General features: G+C 44.4%; 1 protein-coding gene and 1 long non-coding RNA gene across 2 annotated transcripts; one reads left to right on the top strand and one right to left on the bottom strand.

Annotated features, from left to right (window-relative positions):
- Window positions 1-309: 309 nt before the first annotated feature.
- LOC112231285 (leucine-rich repeat transmembrane protein FLRT1-like) lies at window positions 310-17,985 on the top strand. The gene is made up of 2 exons (XM_024397962.2): window positions 310-418; window positions 14,585-17,985. Exon 2 carries the CDS (start codon window positions 14,687-14,689, stop codon window positions 16,778-16,780), a length of 2,094 nt encoding a protein of 697 aa, XP_024253730.1. The 5' UTR covers window positions 310-418; window positions 14,585-14,686; the 3' UTR covers window positions 16,781-17,985.
- LOC121841673 lies at window positions 12,007-20,203 on the bottom strand. Its single transcript, XR_006080711.1, has 3 exons — window positions 19,925-20,203; window positions 17,973-18,089; window positions 12,007-12,044 (listed from the first exon to the last, which is right to left on the bottom strand). It is a non-coding gene; the product is annotated as an uncharacterized LOC121841673 (long non-coding RNA).
- Window positions 20,204-20,493: the final 290 nt, after the last annotated feature.

Below are 20,493 nucleotides of genomic sequence, written 5' to 3'. Positions count from 1 at the left end.
ACCCTCACGCTCCAGGACCCACACTCTCCAGGACATACACTTTCCAAGACCCACATGCTGGAGGACCCACACGCTCCAGGACCTACACTTTCCAGGACCCACACTCTGCAGGACCCACACGCTCCAGGACCCACACGCTGCAGGACCCACACACTCCAGGACCCACACTTTCCAGGACCCACACTCTGCAGAACCCACACGCTCCAGGACCCACACGCTGCAGGACCCACACGCTCCAGGACCTACACTTTCCAGGACCCACACTCTGCAGAACCCACATGCTGCAGGACCCACACGTTCCAGAGGAGACAGACTCACAACTCCAGAGGAGACAGACTCACAACTCCAGAGGAGACAGACTCACAACTCCAGAGGAGACAGACTCACAGCTTCAGATCTGTATCTTTTACAACACAAGGTGTGTTTTTATTCACATTTATACACATTTATATAAAAAATCTTCCTGTAGTCGGCTAACAGAAGGATGAATTGTGTTGTGATTTCCTCATTGGTGCGATAACAATTAGTATACAGGACTGTACGAGATTCTGAAGGTTATTATCCAGCGTTTGTTTACTGGGAGGGTTTGTCATAGGGAGGGTTTCCATGTTCTTACTCTTTTAGGTTTTCATCAGCTGAAGGAGAAAGAGATCGTGTAAGAAGGGATTAAAGAATCACTGCTGTAGACCAGAGAGAGAGAGAGAGAATGAGAAAAAGTGAGAGAGAAAAAGAGAGCGAGGAAGAGAGGAGCGAGTAGTGCACTGCTCACAGACCAAAAGATGCAGAGAAATATGCAGAGAGGAAGAGAGACAGATGACATGGACGAATCAAAGGAAGAGGGGAAGGAGAGACTTACTAAGAAGACTAAGAGAGAAGGAAAGATTATGGAATGTTTTGAAATAAATAAATACATGTAAGTGTAGGGAGAGAAAGCAGAGTGAATAGCAAGCTTAAGGGAAAGGGAAGAGGATGGAGGGGAAAGAGAGAGAGAGGTTGTGAAACAGGGAAGCAACAGAGGGAGTGGAAGGGCTTGTGTATGTGTGTGTGTGTGGGAGAGGGAGAGGGAGAGAGAGAGAGGGAGAGAGAGAGAGGGAGTGGAAGGGCTTGTGTATGTGTGTGTGTGGGAGAGGGAGTGAGAGAGAGAGAGGGGGGGGAGAAATTGTGACTCAATCAGCTGCCTCATTGTTCACGCAGGACAAGTGCAGGAGAGGAGAGGAGCGTGTGACAAGGAAGCGAGGCCGAGAGGCAGGAAGAGAAAAAAGAGAGAGGGCGTCTTCAATTTGAAGTGATACACAAAGCTAACTCATTATATTGCATACTAGAATATTGGCCTGAATACAAATTCAGTCCTCCCCACACTTACATAAACAAAGGCAAATATAAACGTGCATGCAGGTGGAGAGGTCATTTCCTGTGCTATTTGTATTTATTTGTTTGCTTATTAGGATCCGCATTAGCTTTTGCAGAAGCAGCAGCTACTCTTCCTAAGGTCCACAAAAAACAAAACATGACAAGCAACAAACCACTGATAGACAAGGACAGTCACACACAAGTAAAATACAACAATACACAAACAATAAGAGCAACAAAAAGAAAAGCCTATTGTATCTCTAAACTGTGATAGCGGCCAGGGTATGTGACGATGTGCACATAACAGAGAGAGGAGGGAGGGAGCGTGAGCAGGAGGAGTGGGTGGCTTATGGTCTCAACAGATGATACAGGCTGGCTCTGCCTCGCCTCGCGTCTGCATGTCCATTTCAACTTCACTCTCAACCACCACCATGCTCTAACTGAGAAGCAAGAACAGAGTGACAGTAGCAAAAAACTATTCCAAGTACACGAATCCATTTAAAATATATATATAAATATTTATGCTGCCACATCCAACCCAGTGCTAGCTAAACAAACCTTGTCCTCAATTCTAAATTGTGGATTTTTATTTATTAATGGGTATTCTCTGCTTTTAATTTATACTTTAGTTCAACTGGATGTGTTGTAGGGGCCAACTCAACTTATAAAAAATGTACTCCCGTATTTCCTGAACCATTTTGATGTAATATCAACATGGCTAGTTATAGGGTAAATAGAAGTGATTGAGATGGAAATATTGTTATAGAAACAGAGCAAGAAAGAAAGGGAATTTAAAGTGTTTTAAGTCTAGAGTCTTTCCTGTATTTGCCAAGTAACATAACTGTATAAAAAAGGTTAATGCATGTATATTGAGTTTTCAAAAAATCATGTGTGTGCAGTATTGCCTTGCAAGCTAGTCGATTCTATAGCAGGCTGTGTGAATCCACTACAGTACTGATAGACTGACTGGGAAATGCAATAACAGGGAGAGTGAAATGCCAACATGGCAAAGCTTCCATGATGATGTAGCATCTCTTCCATGATGATGTAGCACCTCTTCCATGATGATGTAGCATCTCTTCCATAATGATGTAGCACCTCTTCCATGATGATGTAGCATCTCTTCCATGATGATGTAGCATCTCTTCCATGATGATGTAGCACCTCTTCCATGATGATGTAGCACCTCTTCCATAATGATGTAGCATCTCTTCCATAATGATGTAGCACCTCTTCCATGATGATGTAGCACCTCTTCCATGATGATGTAGCATCTCTTCCATGATGATGTAGCACCTCTTCCATGATGATGTAGCATCTCTTCCATGATGATGTAGCATCTCTTCCATGATGATGTAGCATCTCTTCCATGATGATGTAGCATCTCTTCCATGATGATGTAGCATCTCTTCCATGATGATGTAGCACCTCTTCCATGATGATGTAGCACCTCTTCCATGATGATGTAGCACCTCTTCCATGATGATGTAGCACCTCTTTCATGTCAGATCTAATCTGACAGCCAACCTGGAGATATTACAGTCAGGAATTCACTGAAATCATCAGACCCAGAAATCACACGCCCCATTTTCACATTCATATATTCCTATTTTATATCATTTGATGTATCTGGTAATCGTCTCCTCTTATGTGGCAGAGTGGCCCTCCATTCCATGCAACAGCATTTTGCTGCAGGGGGCCACGACTCCTCTGTTAATGCTTAGAGGATTTACTTTTAATCTGGGATTCCTGTGGAAGAGACACGGAGCCAAATTAATTCATATGGCAGCAGCAGCAGTAGTAACAGCAGCAGCAGTAGTGACAGCAGCAGCAGTAGTAACAGCAGCAGCAGTAGTAACAGTAGCAGCAGCAGCAGAATCAGTAGCAGCAGCAACAGTAGTCCAGCAGCAGCAACAGGAATAGTAGCAGCAGCAGCAACAGTAGTAACTGCAGCGACAGTAGTAACAGCAGCAACAGTAGTAACAGCAGCAGCAGCAACAGTAGTAACAGCAGCAGCAACAGTAGTAATAGCAGCAGCAGCAACAGTAGTAACAGCAGCACCAACAGGAATAGTAGCAGCAGCAGCAACGGTAGTAACAGCAGCAGCAGCGACAGTAGTAGCAGCAGCAACAGTAGTAACAGCAGCAGCAGTAGTAACAGTAGCAGCAGCAGCAGAATCAGTAGCAGCAGCAACAGTAGTCCAGCAGCAACAGGAATAGTAGCAGCAGCATTAACAGTAGTAACTGCAGCGACAGTAGTAACAGCAGCAACAGTAGTAACAGCAGCAGCAGCAACAGTAATAACAGCAGCAGCAGCAACAGTAGTAACAGCAGCAGCAACAGGAATAGTAGCAGCAGCAGCAACAGTAGTACAGCAGCAGCAACAGTAGTAAGAGCAGCAGCAACAGTAATAACAGCAGCAGCAGCAACAATAGTGACAGCAGCAGCAGCAACAGTAATAACAGCAGCAGCAACAGTAGTGACAGCAGCAGCAACAGTAGTGCAGCAGCAGCAGCAACAGTAGTTACAGCAGCAATAGTAGTAACATCAGTAGCAGCATTTGTAGTAACAGCAGCAGCAGCAACATTAGTTACAGTAGCAGCAGCAACAGTAGTAATAGCAGCAGCAGCAGCAGTAGTAACAGCAGCAACAGTAATAACAGCAGCAGTGACAGTAGTAACAGCAGCAGCAGCGGCAACAGTAGTATCAGCAGCAGCGACAGTAGTAACAGCAGCAACAGTAGTAACATCAGTAGGAACATTTGTAACAGTAGCAGCAGCAACAGTAGTAAAAGCAGCAACAGTAGTAACAGCAGCAGCAGCTGCAGCGACAGTAGTAACAGTAGTAACAGCAACAGTAGCAACAGTAGTAACAGCAGCAGCAGCAACAGTAGTAATAGCAACAGCAGCGACAGTAGTAACAGCAGCAACAGTAGTAACAGCAGCAGCAGCAACAGTAGTAATAGCAGCAGCAGCAGCAGTAGTAACAGCAGCAACAGTAATAACAGCAGCAGTGACAGTAGTAACAGCAGCAGCAGCGGCAACAGTAGTATCAGCAGCAGCGACAGTAGTAACAGCAGCAACAGTAGTAACATCAGTAGGAACATTTGTAACAGTAGCAGCAGCAACAGTAGTAAAAGCAGCAACAGTAGTAACAGCAGCAGCAGCTGCAGCGACAGTAGTAACAGTAGTAACAGCAACAGTAGTAACAGTAGTAACAGCAGCAGCAGCAACAGTAGTAACAGCAACAGCAGCGACAGTAGTAGCAGCAGCAGCGACAGTAGTAACAGCAGCAGCAGCAACAGTAATAAGAGCAGCAGCAGCAACAGTAGTAACAGCAGCAGCAGCTGCAGCGACAGTAGTAACAGTAGTAACAGCAACAGTAGTAACAGTAGTAACAGCAGCAGCAGCAACAGTAGTAACAGCAACAGCAGCGACAGTAGTAGCAGCAGCAGCGGCAGTAGTGACAGCAGCAACAGTAATAACAGCAGCAGCAATAGTAGTGACAGCAGCAGCAGCGACAGTAGTAACAGCAGCAGCATCAACAGTAATAACAGCAGCAGCAGCAACAGTAGTAACAGCAGCAGCAACAGTAATAACAGCAGCAGCAACAGTAGTAACAGCAGCACCAACAGGAATAGTAGCAGCAGCAGCAACAGTAGTAACAGCAGCAGCAACAGTAGTAATAGCAGCAGCAGCAACAGTAGTAACAGTAGCAGCAGCGACAGTAGTAGCAGCAGCAACAGTAGTAACAGCAGCAGCAGCAACAGTAGTAACAGCAACAGCAGCAACAGCCGTAACAGCAACAGCAGCAACAGTAGTAACAGCAGCAGCAGCAGCAACAGTATTAACAGCAGCAGCAACAGTAGTTACAGCAGCAGCAGCAACAGTAGTAACAGCAGCAGCAGCAACAGCAACAGCAGCAACATTAGTGACAGCAGCAGCAGCAACAGTAGTAACAGCAGCAGCAACAGTAGTTAGCAGCAGCGACAGTAGCAGCAGCAGCAACAGTAGTAACAGCAGCAGCAGCAACAGTAGTAACAGCAACAGCAGCAACAGCAGCAGTAACAGCAACAGCAGCAACAGTAGTAACAGCAGCAGCAGCAGCAACAGTATTAACAGCAGCAGCAACAGTAGTTACAGCAGCAGCAGCAACAGTAGTAACAGCAACAGCAGCAACAGCCGTAACAGCAACAGCAGCAACATTAGTGACAGCAGCAGCAGCAACAGTAGTAACAGCAGCAGCAGCAACAGTATTAACAGCAGCAGCAACAGTAGTTACAGCAGCAGCAGCAACAGTAGTAACAGCAACAGCAGCAACAGCCGTAACAGCAACAGCAGCAACATTAGTGACAGCAGCAGCAGCAACAGTATTAACAGCAATAACAGCAGCAGCAGCAACAGTAGTTACAGCAGCAGCAACAGTAGTTACAGCAACAGCAGCAACAGTAGTAACAGCAATAACAGCAGCAGCAGCAACAGTAGTAACAGCAATAACAGCAGCAGCAGCAACAGTAGTAACAGCAGCAGCAACAGTAGTTACAGCAGCAGCAGCAACAGTAGTAATAGCAACAGCCGTAACAGCAACAGCAGCAACAGTAGTAACAGCAGCAGCAGCAACAGTAGTAACAGCAATAACAGCAGCAGCAGCGACAGTAGTAACAGCAGCAGCAGCAACAGTATTAACAGCAATAACAGCAGCAGCAGCAACAGTAGTAACAGCAGCAGCAACAGTAGTTACAGCAGCAGCAACAGTAGTTACAGCAACAGCAGCAACAGTAGTAACAGCAATAACAGCAGCAGCAGCAACAGTAGTAACAGCAATAACAGCAGCAGCAGCAACAGTATTAACAGCAGCAGCAACAGTAGTTACAGCAGCAGCAGCAACAGTAGTAATAGCAACAGCCGTAACAGCAACAGCAGCAACAGTAGTAACAGCAGCAGCAGCAACAGTAGTAACAGCAATAACAGCAGCAGCAGCGACAGTAGTAACAGCAGCAGCAGCGACAGTAGTAACAGCAACAGCCGTAACAGCAACAGCAGCAACAGTAGTAACAGCAATAACAGCAGCAGCAACAGTAGTAACAGCAATAACAGCAGCAGCAGCGACAGTAGTAACAGCAGCAGCAATAACAGCAGTAACAGCAGCAGTAGCAACAGTAGTAACAGCAGCAGCAACAGTAGTGACAGCAGCAGCAACATTAGTAATAGCAGCAACAGCAACAGTAGTAATAGCAGCAGCAGCAGCAACAGCAGTAACATCAGCAGCAACAGTAGTAACAGCAGCAGCATCGACAGTAGTAAAAGCAGCAACAGCACTAACAGCAGCAGCAACAGTAGTAACAGTAGCAGCAGCAACAGTAGTAAAAGCAGCAACAGCAACAGTAGTAACAGCAGCAGCAGCAACAGTAGTAACAGCAGCAGCTGCAGCGACAGTAGTAAAAGTAGTAACAGCAACAGTAGTAACAGCAGCAGCAGCGACAGTAGTAGCAGCAGCAGCAGAGTGGGTAGGAAAATGGACTAGCGACAAGACGGATGCTGTCTCAAATCCCAGGAGGAACATGTCATAGTGATGTAGTGCTCATATCAAGGCACTTAACCTCAATGGCTCATGGGTAACCTTCTAATTTAACATTCACGGCTGTTACTGAAACATTCACAGAAATCATGTATAGATGTCCCTCGGAGATTTGAGTTAAAGTTTACATTATGATGTGTGCATCTCATTTTAGGATATGGCCCTAATGGAGTTTTCAGATTAAATGTACAATATGGTAACAGTACTGTTTGTATGTTACTTTGATTAAAGCATCTGCTCTGAATTTATAGATTGAGTGGATTAGGTAATATGTTAATGTCATTATTGATAAATTGATGATTACTATCTTTTAATCCATTAATAATTAGTTTAATTGTTTTTAATACAATCATGTGTTTTGCAGCATTAGGTTGGTTTGTACCCTACTGGACATTTTGAAGGCAGCTGATTTAGATTTAGTAGCGGTAACATCAGTTCAGAGCTAATGACTTTGAAGAGGCCTAGGGTCTGTTCCAGACAAGCAATGAAGCTCACTGATTGCACTCTGCTGACTCAAGCACAATGGACTGCTTCTAATAGTTTTTCTCTCACAGAAACGACTATATACAGTACTGCCAAAGACACAGTATTTAAACTATTAAAAGTCTTGCAGAATGGTCCAACAGTGCTTTCGGAAAATATCAGACACCTTGACTTTTTCTACATTTTCCAGCCTTTTTCTAAAACGGATAGAATTTTTTTTTTCTTCGTCATCAATCCTGATAATACCCGATAATGACAAAGCGAAAACAAGTTTTTAGAAATGTTTGCACATTATAACATTTTTTAAACAGAAATACCTTATTTACCTAAGTATTCAGACCCTTTGCTATGAGACTCAAAATTGAGCTCAGGTGCATCCTGTTTCCATCGATCATCCTTGATGTTTCTACAACTTGATTGGAGTCCACCTGTGATAAATTCAATTGATTGGAGAGGATTTGGAAAGGCACACACCTGTCTATATAAGGTCCCACAGTTGACAGTGCATGTCGGTGCAAAAACGAAGCCATGAGGTCAAAGGAATTGTACGTTGAGCTCCGAGACAGGATTGTGTTGAGGCACAGAACTGGGGAAGGGTACCAAAACATTTCTGCAGCATTGAAGGTCCCCAAGAACACAGTGGCCTCCATCATTCTTAAATGGAAGAAGTTTGGAACCAACAAGACTTTTCCTAGAGTTGGACTGAGCAATCGGGGGAGGACCTTGGTCAGGGAGGTGACCAAGAACCCGATAGTCACTCTGACAGAGCTCCAGAGTTCCTCTGTGGAGATGGGAGAACTTTCCATAAGGACAACCATCTCTGCAGCACTCCACCAATCAGGCCAGACGGAAGCCACTCCTCAGTAAAAGGCACATGACAGCCCACTTGGAGTTTGCCAAAAGGCACCTAAAGGCTCTCAGATCATGAGAAACAAGATTCTCTGTTTTGATGAAGCCAGGATTTAACTCTTTGGCCTGAATGCCAAGCGTCACGTCTGGAGGAAACCTGGCACCATCCCTACGGTGAAGCATGGTGGTGGCAGCATCATGCTGTGTGGATGTTTTTCAGAGGCAGGACTGGGAGACTAGTCAAGATTGAGGAAAAGATGAATGGAGCAAAGTACAGAGAGATCCTTGATGAAAACCTGCTCCAGAGTGCTCAGGACCTCAGACTGGAGTGAATCTTCACCTTCCAACAGGACAACGACCCTAAGCACACAGCCAAGACAAGGCAGGAGTGGCTATGGGACAAGTCTCTGAATGTCCTTGAGTGACCCAGCCAGAGCCCGGACTTGAACCCATCGAACAGAGAAGAGAGCAACGACGCTCCCCATCCAACCTGACAGAGCTTGAGGGGATTTGCAGAGAAGAATGGGAGAAACTCCCCAAATACAGGTGTACCAAGCTTGTAGTGTCATACCCAAGAAGACTCTAGGCTGTCATCGCTGCCAAAGGTGATTCAACAAATTACTGAGTAAAGGGTCTGAATACTTACAGTACCAGTCAAACGTTTGGACACACCTACTCCTTCAAGGGTTTTTCTTTATTTTTTAACATTTTTTTACATTGTAGAATAATAGTGAAGGCATCAAAACTATGAAATGACACATATGGAATCATGTAGTAACCAAAAACGTGTGAAACAAATCAAAATAGATTTTATTTTTGAGATTCTTCAAAGTAGCCACCCTTTGCCTTGATGACAGCATTGCACAATCTTGGCATTATCTCAACCAGCTTCATGATGTAGTCACCTGGAATGCATTTCAATTAACAGGTGTGCCTTGTTAAAAGTTAATTTGTGGAATTTCTTTCCTTCTTAATGCGTTTGAGCCAATCAGTTGTGTTGTGACAAGGTAGGGGTGCTATACAGATAGCCCTATTTGGTTAAAGACCAAGTCCATGGACTGTCGTTTCTCTTTGCTTATTTGAGCTGTTCTTGCCATAATATTATTATTTATTTGTACATTTTAATTTAAGCTTTATTTAACTAGGCAAGTCAGTTAAGAACAAATCCTTATTTACAATGATGGCCTAGGAACAGTGGGTTAACTGCCTTGTTTAGGGGCAGAACGACAGATCTTTACCGAATCCCCGAACTGACAAGGTAAAAATCTGTCGTTCTGCCCCTGAACAAAGCAGTTAGCCCACTGTTCCTAGGCCATCATTGTAAATAAGAATTTGTTCTAAACTGACTTGCCTAGTTCAATTAAGGTTCAATTAAAATAAAAAATAATATATATATATATATATATATATATATTATGGCAAGAACAGCTCAAATAAGCAAATAGAAATGACAGTCCATTTTTTTCCTTTATACATGAAGATACATGAAGGTCAGTCAATACGGAAAATTTCAAGAACTTTGTGTGCAGTCGCAAAAACCGTCAAGCACTATGATGAAACTGCCTCTCATGGGGATCGCCACTTCAGAGTGTTCAAGTAACAGACACATCTCAACATCAACTGTTCAGAAGAGACTGCGTGATTCAGGCCTTCATGATCGAATTGCTGCAAAGAAACCACTACTAAAGCACGCCAATAAGAAGTGGAGACTTGCTTGGGCTAAGAAACACAAGCAATGGACATTAGACCAGTAGAAATCTGTCCTTTCCAGGTGAAGCTGGTTGAGAGAATGCCAAGAGTGTGCAAAGCTGTCATCAAGGCAAAGGGTGGCAACTTTGAAAAAAAGCAAATATCAAATATATTTTGATTTGTTTAACACTTTTTTGTTTACTACATGATTCCAAATGTGTTATTTCATAGTTTTGATGTCTTCACTATTATTCTACAATGTAGAACATAGTTTCAAAAATAAAGAAAAACCCTTGAATGAGAAGGTGTGTCCAAACTTTTGACTGGTACTGTATGTACATGTGATATTTTCATTTAAATTTTTAAAATAAATTTGCTAAATTGTAAAAAAAACAACTGTTTTTGCTTTGTCATTATGGGGTATTGTGTAATAGATTGATGAGGATTATTTTTTTAAAATTCATTTTAGAATAAGGCTGTAAAGTAACAAAATGTAAAAAAAGTCAAAGGGTCTGAATACTTTCCAAATGCACTGTACACTGAGATACATACAAATAATAATATACGGAAATAACATTTTGGAGAGTTGATAGAACAACAATGATTGAGCATGGCCGTATTGTAGCACAATAAAAGTAAATAGGTCATCGGTTTTTTCTTGTATATATTTCTTTTCCATCCTCAGACTCTTCATCCTCTATTTTTGTGTTTCATTTATTCATCCTTTGATCCTTTCATTTATCCCCTTCAGCACCATGGCCATCTCTTGCTTGCATCACTCCTTCCCAAGCACCAATCACTACATTTTAAATGACATTCATGGACATAGGCATGTAAGATAAGCTTCGTGCCAGTCTTATCTCTACCATGCCATCAATAGAGTGGATTTCCCCGATACACCAGCACCCGCTTTGGTAATCATTCCCAGATTTTCCTCTTTTATAATAAATATGTGGATATGAGTGCTGCCAGTTATGGTTTCTGTAGTTGATTTCATGGTGAAGATACTGTAGCAACAGTCAATGCTGTCATTTTAGATCTACTCTCTCTCTCTCTCTCTCTCGGTGGCTCTCTGTCTTTCTCTCTCTCTCTCTCTCTCTCCACCACCCCTCTCTCATTCTCTCTATTTCTCTATGTAAATTGATCCTCTACTTCTTGCTCCAGTATTGGAAAGTGTAGGGCTGTTTTGTGTACTGTACCCTCCCTGCCTTAGGCGACTGTCTGTCTGGCCAGACCATTTCCACACCAACCCCCTCCTCCTCCCCTCCACACAGCCCCGCATTGTCTGACATCTCCCGAATACAGATGACTGCAACTTTGACTGCAACAATTTGTGGGGACACACACGCATCCTGTACAGTCTGGCTCACGCACACACACGTCTATATACTTCTGTCACTGTACTCTACAATTACATCCACACACACACTCTCACACCCTCAATGGATCTGCACCATAGACATATAATACCTTTAGAGTATTATATGTATTCATACCCCTTTACTTTTTCACATTTTGTTGGGTTACAGCCTGAATTTAAAATTGATTCAATTGAGATGTTGTGTCACTGGCCTACGCACAATACTCCATAATGTCAGTGGAATTATGTTTTTAGAGATTTTTACAAATTAATAAAAAATAAAATGCTGAAATGTCTTCAGTCAACAAGTATTCAACCCCTTTGTTATGGCAAACCTAAATCAAATCAAATCAAATCAATTTATTTATATAGCCCTTCGTACATCAGCTGATATCTCAAAGTGCTGTACAGAAACCCAGCCTAAAACCCCAAACAGCAAGCAATGCAGGTGTAGAAGCACGGTGGCTAGGAAAAACTCCCTAGAAAGGCCAAAACCTAGGAAGAAACCTAGAGAGGAACCAGGCTATGTGGGGTGGCCAGTCCTCTTCTGGCTGTGCCGGGTGGAGATTATAACAGAACATGGCCAAGATGTTCAAATGTTCATAAATGACCAGCATGGTCGTATAATAATAAGGCAGAACAGTTGAAACTGGAGCAGCAGCACGGTCAGGTGGACTGGGGACAGCAAGGAGTCATCATGTCAGGTAGTCCTGGGGCATGGTCCTAGGGCTCAGGTCCTCCGAGAGAGAGAGAGAAAGAGAGAATTAGAGAACGCCCACTTAGATTCACACAGGACACCGAATAGGACAGGAGAGGTACTCCAGATATAACAAACTAACCCTAGCCCCCCGACACATAAACTATTGCAGCATAAATACTGGAGGCTGAGACAGGAGGAGTAAAAATAAATTCAGGAGTAAAAATGTATTTAACAAGTCACATAATAAGTTGCATAGGCTCACTCTGTGTGCAATAATAGTGTTTAACATTATTTTTAAATGACTACCACATCTCTACACCCCACACATAAAGTACAATTATCTGTAAAGTCTCTCAGTTGAGCAGTGAGCAGTCAAACACAGATTCAACCACAAAGACCAGGGAAGTTTTCCAATGCCTCGCAAAGAAGGGCACCTTTTGGTAGATGGGTAAAAAAGCAGACATTGAATATCCCTTTGAGCATGGTGAAGTTATTAATTACACTTTGGATGGTGTATCAATACACTCTGTACTACACCGATACAGTTGTCCTTCCTAACTCAGTTGCCGGTCAGGAAGGAAACCGCTCAGGGATTTCACCATGAGGCCAATGGTGACTTTAAAACAGTTACAGAGTTTAATGGCTGTGATAGGAGACTGAGAATGGATCAACAGTGTTGTAGTTACTCCACAATGCTAACCTAAATGACAGAGTGAAAAGAAGGAACCCTGTACAGAATAAAACATATTCCAAAACATGCATCCTGTTTGCAATAAGGCACTAAAGAAAAACTGTACAAATAATGGTCAAATAAATCAACTTTATGTCCTGAATACAAAGCGTTAAGTTTGGAGCAAATCCAACACAACACATCACTGAGTACCACGCTTCATATTTTCAATCATGGTGGTGGTGGGTGCATCATGTTATGAGTATGCTTGTAATCAGCAAAGAATAGAAACAGAATAGAGATAAGCACAGGCAAAATCCTAAAGGAAAACCTGGTTCAGTCTGCTTTACACCAGACACTGGGAGACAAATTCACTTTTCAGCAGGACAATGACCTAAAACAGGACAATGACCTAAAACAGGACAAATCTACACTGGAGTTGCTTACCAAGAAGACAGTGAATGTGGCCTAGTTACAGTTTTGTCTTGAAAATGGCTGTCTAGCAATGACCAACAACCAACTTGAGGGAGCTTGAAGAATTTTAAAAAGAATAATGTGCAAATATTGTACAATCCAGGTGTGCAAAGCTCTTAGAGTCTTCCCATTAAGACTCACAGCTGTAATCGCTGCCAAAGGTGATACTAACATGTATTGACTGAGGGGTGTGAATAGTTATGTAAATTAGATATTTCTGTATTTCATTTTCAATACATTTGCAAAAATGTCTAAAAACATGCTTTCACTTTCTAATTATGGGGTAGTGTGTGTAAATGGCTGAGAAAAAAAAAATATTGAATCAATTTCAAATTCAGGCTGTAACACAATTTTTCTTTTGAATAAATCAAGGGGTATGAATACTTTCTGAAGGCACTGTAATTGATGTCATAACGTCTGTGGATTAGACCAGCCCTGCTAGTGTAAGCCAAATGAGCAACCATGGGAGGGAGAAACTAAAGTAACTGTAGAAAGTGTTTAAGATCTATCTATGTGCCATTCTTTGTTAATCCACCCAATCACAACTCCATATGTTCCTCTAATCCCTCCCACTCTCTCCACCACATCGATCTCACTCTCCTTCTATCTTGCCTTTGAAGGAACTGACCCAAATACTCCCCTCTGTTTGACGGACTTCTTTGCACAGCTGCTCAGACTAAAAAAACACACTCAATCCCTCACTCTACTCTGCCACACACACACATATAGTACACTCACAGCATATATACACGCATACATACAATATGCTCATGCATATACACACATATGCACATATGCACACTCGTAGCTTAGTTTATCAATATTCCTTAGTGAATGCAGAAAGAGTGGGATGTACTGTATACCTAATCTGCTTAGTATTTGGGAGAATTCAAATAAATACTCTATTACACTGTTATAGGGCCAGGAGATTTCACCAAACGTGGTCAGACCAGAAATATTAGGCCCTAGTTTTTGGATTATTTCAGTGGACAGACCATATGGTCTGGAAAAACTGTATTTTTGGAATAGTAATTTCCCTCTAGGAACACTTGTTTGACAAAAAAAGGATTTGATATATTTAATTATGTTCAATATTTTCAAACAGGTTTGGCCACGGTTTATTTTACTGAAATTGATTTGAAGAAAAATCCTCTCCTTTCCTCCAACTCCTGCTGGAAGCAGATTACTGCCACTTCAACATGACAAGGGGATTGAAGTCGAGATATAGACCCTTAGAGGGATTAGTATGCTGTAGCGGTTCAATTTCCATGTGACCATGTATAATTTGTGTGATATGGTTTAGGCATAATGAAATAAGGGTACATTGTCAAGCTTGTTGTATTCTGGCATTTCAGTGATTTGGGAATTTCAATTAAACCTTAGTGATCTGGTCACTTGAGCGAATTGTTAACTAAAACCTGTATCCTTTTCAGTCTATCTAGGGCTGAAGGAGCCGGCCTGGTTTGAGCTTATCCTTAGGATTCAAGGATCCAGGAAGTTGAGGTCGAGAGGAAGGGACGTTCGTCATCAGCACCATGGCGTCTGAGGGAGTGGTCGAGCTGCGTGATTGGCTGTTCCTGCTCATGCTCTGCCTAACTCTGTTGGCCGAGGTGCTGGAGATTGCTGCAGCCACAGGGTACGACGAGGAGGGAGACCCAGTGTGCCCCTCTGTCTGCAGATGTGACGAGGACTTCATCTACTGCAACGACCGTGGCCTGAGCTCTATCCCCCCTCTGCCCCCCTCTGCCACGGTGCTCTACCTTCAGAACAACCACATAGACAACGCCGGGCTCCCCACCTCCCTAGAGCGTCAACTCACCATCCGAGTGGTCTACCTGTACGATAACGAGCTGGATGACTTCCCCATGCACCTGCCCCCTTCCCTCCGGGAACTGCACCTGCAGGACAACAACATCCGTACGCTTCCCCGTGCCACCTTGGCCCGCATGCCTCTACTGGAGAAGCTGCACCTGGACGACAACTCTGTCTCCACCGTCAGCATCGAGGACCAGGCCTTCGTTGACAACCCAAGGCTGCGCCTGCTTTTCCTGTCACGTAACCACCTGTCCAGCATCCCCTCTGGGCTCCCGGCCTCTCTGGAGGAACTGAGGCTGGACGACAACCGCATCTCCACCATCCCCACCCATGCCTTCCGTGGCCTCTCCTCTCTGCGACGCCTCGTTCTGGACGGGAACCTCCTGGCCAACCAGCGCATCGCAGACGACACCTTCTCCCGCCTCTCCAACCTGACAGAGCTTTCATTGGTGCGTAACTCCCTCCTGACCCCGCCACTCAACCTGCCCAGTACCCACCTGCAGCGTCTCTCTCTGCAGGACAACGCTCTGATCCACATTCCCCGTGGCTCCCTGGATGGCATGAGGAGGCTCCAAAGACTGGACCTGTCTGGCAACAACCTGACCACCCTGCCTCGGGGCCTGTTCAAAGACCTGGACAGCCTGGGACAACTGCTGGTGCGGGGGAATCCCTGGCACTGTGGCTGTAACCTGCGATGGTTACATGACTGGCTTCATGCGAGGGGTAACTCCATCACGGTGAGGGGCCTCACCTGCCAGGGGCCTGACAAGGTTCGAGACATGGCCCTTAAGGACCTGACCAGTCAGATGGAGGAGTGTGAAGTCCCAGGCATAGTGGCTGTCGGGGCTGGGGTCGGGGCCACAGGAAGTGAGACCAGAGACAGAGGGGGTGGAGCAGACGTAGGAGGGGTTGCTGCTAGCGCCACCACCCTCGCCCCTCCACAGGGCTCCCTTTTCACCCTGCGCTCCAAGCGGCCCGGCCTGGGGCTACCAGACTCAGGTCTAGACTACACACTGGGCAGCAGTGGAGTAGGTAAGAGCCTGGCACTGAATGTCAAGCCCTTGGCCCCCGACAGCATTCGTGTCACCTGGAGCGTGGCCCAGCCCACCTCCTCCTTCAGACTCAGTTGGCTACGGCTGGGAACCAGCGCTGCCATGGGCTCCATCACAGAGACCCTGGTGAGAGGAGACCGCAGAGAGTACCTGCTCACTTCCCTGCACCCCCACTCCAGCTACATCATCTGCATGGTGCCCCTGGTGGCCAGCTCCTTGGGTAAAGGAGTCATGGCAGGTGGAAACACTGACTCAGATGAAGCTCCAGTGTGCGCTAAAGCTGAGACGTCAGACCCCAGTCAGCCAGATGTGGGCCAGGATGACAACCAGGACCCTGAACACATGGCTACTCTACCTCTGGCTGGGATCATTGGAGGAGCTACGGCCATCGTCTCTCTGGCGCTCATAGTTGCCGTCTTTTGCTGGTACAGGCATCGAGCCGGACGCCTGTCTTCTCGTGATCAATACAGCCGTGGCAGCTCCAGAAAGAGCAAGCACTACGATGACTACATTGAGTCAGGCACAAAGAAGGACACCACCATCCTGGAGATCCGAGGCCCAGGGTTCCAGATGACACCCATGGTTACCCACCAGCCGCTGCAACCCATGCCCCTCCGGGAGGATTACATCATCCACACTATATTCCCCTCCAATGGCACCGGCCTCTACAAAGGTGCCCACCAAGTGTCCAATGCAGGGTATGGCACCAACCGAGGCTATAGAGAAGGAGGGATCCCAGATATAGACTACTGTTACACGTGATAGTCCTGGCCAGTTCCACACTGTTCTAGGTGTACTGTATAGATGCACAGTTTTTTTTGTCCGCATGGGTTCTTCTGAAGCACCCCCTTTTGTGCCTTCCTCTTCTAGTCTCCCATTCCAGCTAAGCCTGCTGTTTACTGCACTGACACTATTTGATGAATTGGTTGGGATGCCTGCAGGAAACCGCTCCTGGTACACAGCAGCAGGGACTAACGAACGTCCCATTACAGGTGTTGATACGGACTGCTTCTTCACACCGTTAGTAACGGTCAGTGTACTTGTTGATCACTGCTCCCTCTCTCAGTGAGACATAGTCAAATAATGTGCTGTGTTGAAACGGCAAGATATTTTCACAAACAGTACAGTTCCATTTCAGGGCATATGTATGGGAACGTCACACTAACAAAGCTGTAAGGTTAAAAAGTCCAGAAAGGGTCAGAGAGACAGACTGATATGCATCCCTTGCCCACTGGCCATATTTTGCCCTCTTGGCTCATCCGTTTAAATGCCTCAACTATCCTGACGTGCCCATTTTGTCCTATCAGTTACCTGAAGACAGGGCTCTTTAAAGCTGTGAATGGTTATTTTTCAAACGGCCCACATAACCGCTTGTCTTAAAGCAGACTAGTTGTAGTCTGATCCAGTGGTTCCACAGGGTGAGGGTCTTGTCGGGGCCCAGGGGTGGCTGTCCCTGAAGATATCCTTGATGACTCTGGCTAAATTCTATAACGGAACAATGCATTGAATTCAATGCAGCCCAGGCTTGTAGATACTTTACTTAGATAGACATCCACTAATCAAAGCTGGTGCTTTGACCAGTCCCTCATTGCTACCCTTATTTATTGGTTTTGTTTTCAGTTTTTTGGAGCTGGGCCTTGACATTTTTGATGGGGAAATTACTCTAATTTCACCCTTGATGGGGATGATGGATTTGTTGTAGGTCATTTTTGAGCAAGAAGAAGATGAAAAAATAAAAATAAAAAACTCTGAAGATTAGAATTCTCTTGACTGCACCAGCGTGAATGTTTATGTTATGTACACCTCTTCAATGAAAACTATCTGAAGCAAAAGAGACATTAGCAGTTTACAAGACTTGGTTAATTATAGAGTACCCTGCCAAGACTGACAAATCACTACTTTGAGACTTAAGAGTCAACCCTCCATTTCTCCCTCTGTGTAGTTATCAAGTTACCTTAGAAGGTGGTGGTGTTCCAGTGAGAAGGGGGGCCTCTGCTTGGTACTAGATGGCTTTGTAGTTGTTCACTAGTGGGCCGATTCCCAACAGGACAGAGGACTTCTGTGGAGCATCCTGTGGACAGACACAGCAGTCTTGTAAGTGTGAACCAGAAAATTAGTATGTAAACAGCTAGAGGATATCAGGTAGATTATCAAACCGTAACACTGTGGACCTGCACTGTGGGAGGGAGTGAGTAGGTCGAGGATCCGAGGAGGTGGGGCGAGGCGACAATGGGGTGAGTTCTATTTTCCTTTGTGTGGGCACTGATGATAATCCTCTGCTCAGCTGGGTTGGGCTCAATTCGAATTGAAGGCAGTCAATTCAGGAAGTGATTTGAATTTAAAACTCTTGAAATAAATAGCTTTTCAGTTTTTTGAGAAGTCATTGAAAATAAATGCCCTTATTTAGATTATTAGATTGTAATTTTAGTTTACTTCTTGAATTGACTGCCTTCATTTCGAATTGAGCCCAACCCCGCTACTCAGTCCACTTCCCCTACACCCAGCAGCACTACAAATGTAAATGAATCAGCACTTACAGCTACATAACAGGCAGTGAATGAGGGGATAATGACAGACAGGGAGACCTAGAGAGACACAGAGGAAAAGAGAGCGACAGAAGACACAGAAATGATGGCTCTGGAACGACGGAGTTAACCCATGCATAAACCTGTTTGTCATAGCCTGCTACTCCACATTGCTTTAATATTCTCCATTGCTTGTTTATCACTTTGCTGTTTCCATGGTGGAAACAAATCGTGATTCCTTGGCTGTTTTGTCTGTTAGGATTTCCTAGTAGGTTGACTGTCAAACAATATGTCAAAGGAGCATTCATTTTATTTGATTTTGAATACAACATGTGAAACTGGAACAAATGATGCTGTTGGTGGCAGGTTTTTATTTGAGAAAATATTGATAAACATAATTGTTAAAATTGTTTGTTTATTCTTCTTATGCTGTTACCATGACATCCACTAATTTCCACTTTGAGATACCATCCACACCTGTCTCTACAGGAAAAACGAAATACTGAGCCTTTTAAAAGTGTGCACATTTTTTGTGGTAGGGTCCCTATTGAGTGTACACCTTTAGAAATCAATTCTCAGAGAGTGGTAATAATACAGTATAATCTATCACATTACAGCAACAATGTCGCCATTTCACCATATGTAAGAGCACAAATAACTGTTGAAATATATATATTTTATTTTTTTAAGTAACCACACATAGGGGTAATAGTGAGGGGAAGAATCATATCACAGGTAACCAGCTTACATACAGAAACCAGGCCTGCATGTTTTACTGTAACTCCCTCTCTCTCCTATAAAACATAGCGTATTTATTTGGTATGCAGCTATTACGGCAGGTAGCATAGTGCTTAGAGGGTTGCACCAGTTACCGCGAGGTCGCTGGTTCAAATGAGCCATCAAGGTGAAAAATGAGCAAGGCACTTAACCCTAATTTGCTTTACTATGGCTGACCCTGTAAAACACCAAATTTCACTGCACCTATGTGATAATATATAAATATATTTTTTAATTATTGTTTCTAGTTGAGCTTGCATGCCTAGATGTGTATGTTTGAGAGAAAGGGAGAGAGAGAGAGAGAGAGAGAGAGAGAGAAAGGGAGAGAGAGAGAGAAAGGAGAGCGAGAGAGAGAGAGAAAGGGAGAGAGAGAGAGAGAGAGAAAGGGAGAGAGAGATAGAGAGAGAGAGAGAAAGGGAGAGAGAGAGAGAGAGAGAGAGAGAAGAGAGAGAGAGAGAGAGAGAGAGAGAGAGAGAGAGAGAGAGAGAGAGAGAAAGGAGAGAGAGTAGAGAGAGAAAGGGAGAGAGAGAGAGAGAGAGAGAGAGAGAGTACCATAGTAAGTATGCAGCTTGTGTGCATCACAGTCATCGCAGGGAGCACTTACGGTAATTTTGTTTCATTTTTTTAGACCATCTGCCGATTTTACTTCTCTGCCGACTCAGACCAGCAGTTGGTGTTTGTTTGTGTGTCAGATTGTGTGGCTCCTGCCGACTCAGACCAGCAGTTGTTCCACCTGCAGCCCATTAACACAGATGTCTTCCCTTCCCTGCTGTGACTGCCCTGGCTCCACCGAAAGGCCCTGTTTGCATAGTCTGTGTTTCTAAAAAAAATAAAACACTCCTCTCTGTGCTCAGATCGATGCTAGCTGCACAATAACAGAGAGCGAAAACAGGGTCAGCTGGGGATCCGTCACCCAGCACACTTTCTAAAGCTTTCTGGGTGAAATGGTGCTCATCATTATTATCATTATCATCAATTATTGCACATTCCCATCCACATTCAGTGCGCCCTCTTCATGCCCCTTCTCTTAGTAGAGTGCCCATCACCCAACCCACACAAGAGTTGGAAGCCTTTGGTATGCTGAGTGGATCCAGGTTTCAGGCGCCAACTTGTGCCACTTTCACATCATGTCGGAAACTTGGGAACTCTTGAGATTTCCGACTTGCTTATTCA

The sequence above is a fragment of the Oncorhynchus tshawytscha genome, linkage group LG33 (genome assembly GCF_018296145.1).
Source record: "Oncorhynchus tshawytscha isolate Ot180627B linkage group LG33, Otsh_v2.0, whole genome shotgun sequence".
NCBI classification, from domain to species: Eukaryota; Metazoa; Chordata; class Actinopteri; order Salmoniformes; family Salmonidae; genus Oncorhynchus; species Oncorhynchus tshawytscha.
Note: the sequence above shows the minus strand (reverse complement) of the source record. Positions and strands in the feature narration are given on the sequence as shown.

What these genes read in the sequence shown, in the direction of transcription:
- LOC112231285 (XM_024397962.2), top strand. Translation starts at nt 14,687, where the DNA reads ATGGCGTCTGAGGGAGTGGTCGAGCTGCGTGATTGGCTGTTCCTGCTC.